At 68.8% G+C, this 1,268-nt stretch overlaps 2 protein-coding genes across 2 annotated transcripts in view; one reads left to right on the forward strand and one right to left on the reverse strand.

Moving 5' to 3' along the window:
- Positions 1-871, forward strand: part of CHLNCDRAFT_48791 (hypothetical protein) — a gene marked incomplete at both ends in the record, with an annotated part of 1,900 nt that extends 1,029 nt beyond the window's left edge. The window contains 3 exons of the mRNA XM_005847930.1: positions 77-229; positions 446-450; positions 698-871. Coding sequence (XP_005847992.1) covers positions 77-229; positions 446-450; positions 698-871 — 332 coding nt within the window. The remainder of the gene's footprint in view (positions 1-76; positions 230-445; positions 451-697) is intronic.
- Positions 872-1,091: 220 nt separating this feature from the next.
- Positions 1,092-1,268, reverse strand: part of CHLNCDRAFT_145510 (hypothetical protein) — a gene marked incomplete at both ends in the record, with an annotated part of 2,080 nt that continues 1,903 nt past the window's right edge. The window contains one exon of the mRNA XM_005848091.1: positions 1,092-1,115. Coding sequence (XP_005848153.1) covers positions 1,092-1,115 — 24 coding nt within the window. The remainder of the gene's footprint in view (positions 1,116-1,268) is intronic.

The raw sequence follows: 1,268 nt of genomic DNA on the forward strand, positions 1-1,268 counted from the left end.
TGCATCCGCTCGCCTGGCTGCTCTCGCCGCCTCCCGCTGCCCCCTCCCCTCCCATTCCCTGTCCCGCCTCCCCCAGCGCATCACTCTCCCCGCATCAAGCAGGAGCGAGGCTACAGCGCCCACGGCGCCTACTCGCTGTCCAAGCTGGCTGACATGCTATTCACATTCGGGCTGGCAGCCCGCCTGCAGGCGGCTGGCTCGCCGCTCACCTGCAATTGCCTGGACCCAGGTGAGGGCCTGCAGTGCAGTGCCCTGGCCCAGCCAGCTGCAGGCGCTTGAAGGGGCCAGCCGTGGATGGCGCCATCATGGGATGGCCTGCCGCGCCGCGGCTCACTCTTTCGCTGGCCTGCAGGCCAGCTGCCTGCATGCTGCGCTGGCCCCCTTCCCAGCAGCCCACTCATGCACACACCGCTGAGCCACCACCCGCCTGCCCGCGCATTTGCAGGCACGGTCAACACCAAGATGTTGCTCGCTGGGTGGGGCCCCATCGGCATGCGCCTCCAGGCGAGAGGCGCGACGCGCCCGCGCATGCTGCTGCCGCGCCTGCCTCCCTCCTGCTGCCTCCCGCTGGCCGATAGCACCGCCGGCGCATTGCGTCCCACCCCACGGCTGGGCCTGGCTGCCAGCCAAGGTCCTGGCTGGTGCTGCCTGCCTCTGAGCGGCAGCCTGCCTGCCCCTGCCTGCCGTGCCTGTGCAGGATGCCGACGACGAGCTGCGAGCCGCTACAGACCCCTCACTGGCGCGCGTCAGCGGCGCCTACTTTGTCGGCGGCCGCCCTGCCCGCTCTCCGGCTGTGGCATACGACCAGGAGGTGCAGGCGCGGCTGTGGGGGGTGCTGGAAGAGCAGACGGGGGCGGTGTGGAGCGTGTGAGGCGGAGGGGTGGGCAAGCGGACAGCTTGGCTGTCGGTGCCTGGCAGGCCAGTGCGATGCCTGTGTTGGGGCGACCAGCCAGTCATGCGGCCTGTGTTGCTCCTTCCCTGCCCCCATTGAGTGGGCGCATTCCCCCACCGCCTGGGAGGCGAGTGGGCATTGCGGCGGCTGTTGTGTTGGTGCTCGCCTGCCCCCAAAGCGGCCATGGACTCATCATCGTTTACATGTTGCAAGCAATTGGGGGCTAACTCCAGACCAGCGGGGGTCAATGCATAGGGTGGGCGGGGTGCGGCGTTGCTGCGTCATTGCACAAGGGTTTCGAGGCGGACTGCTGACGACACCGATAGCAGTGCGTGCAAGCGAGAGGGGAGCGAAAGCAAGCGTACGGCAGAGGCAA

The sequence above is a fragment of the Chlorella variabilis genome, assembly GCF_000147415.1.
Source record: "Chlorella variabilis unplaced genomic scaffold CHLNCscaffold_9, whole genome shotgun sequence".
NCBI classification, from domain to species: Eukaryota; Viridiplantae; Chlorophyta; class Trebouxiophyceae; order Chlorellales; family Chlorellaceae; genus Chlorella; species Chlorella variabilis.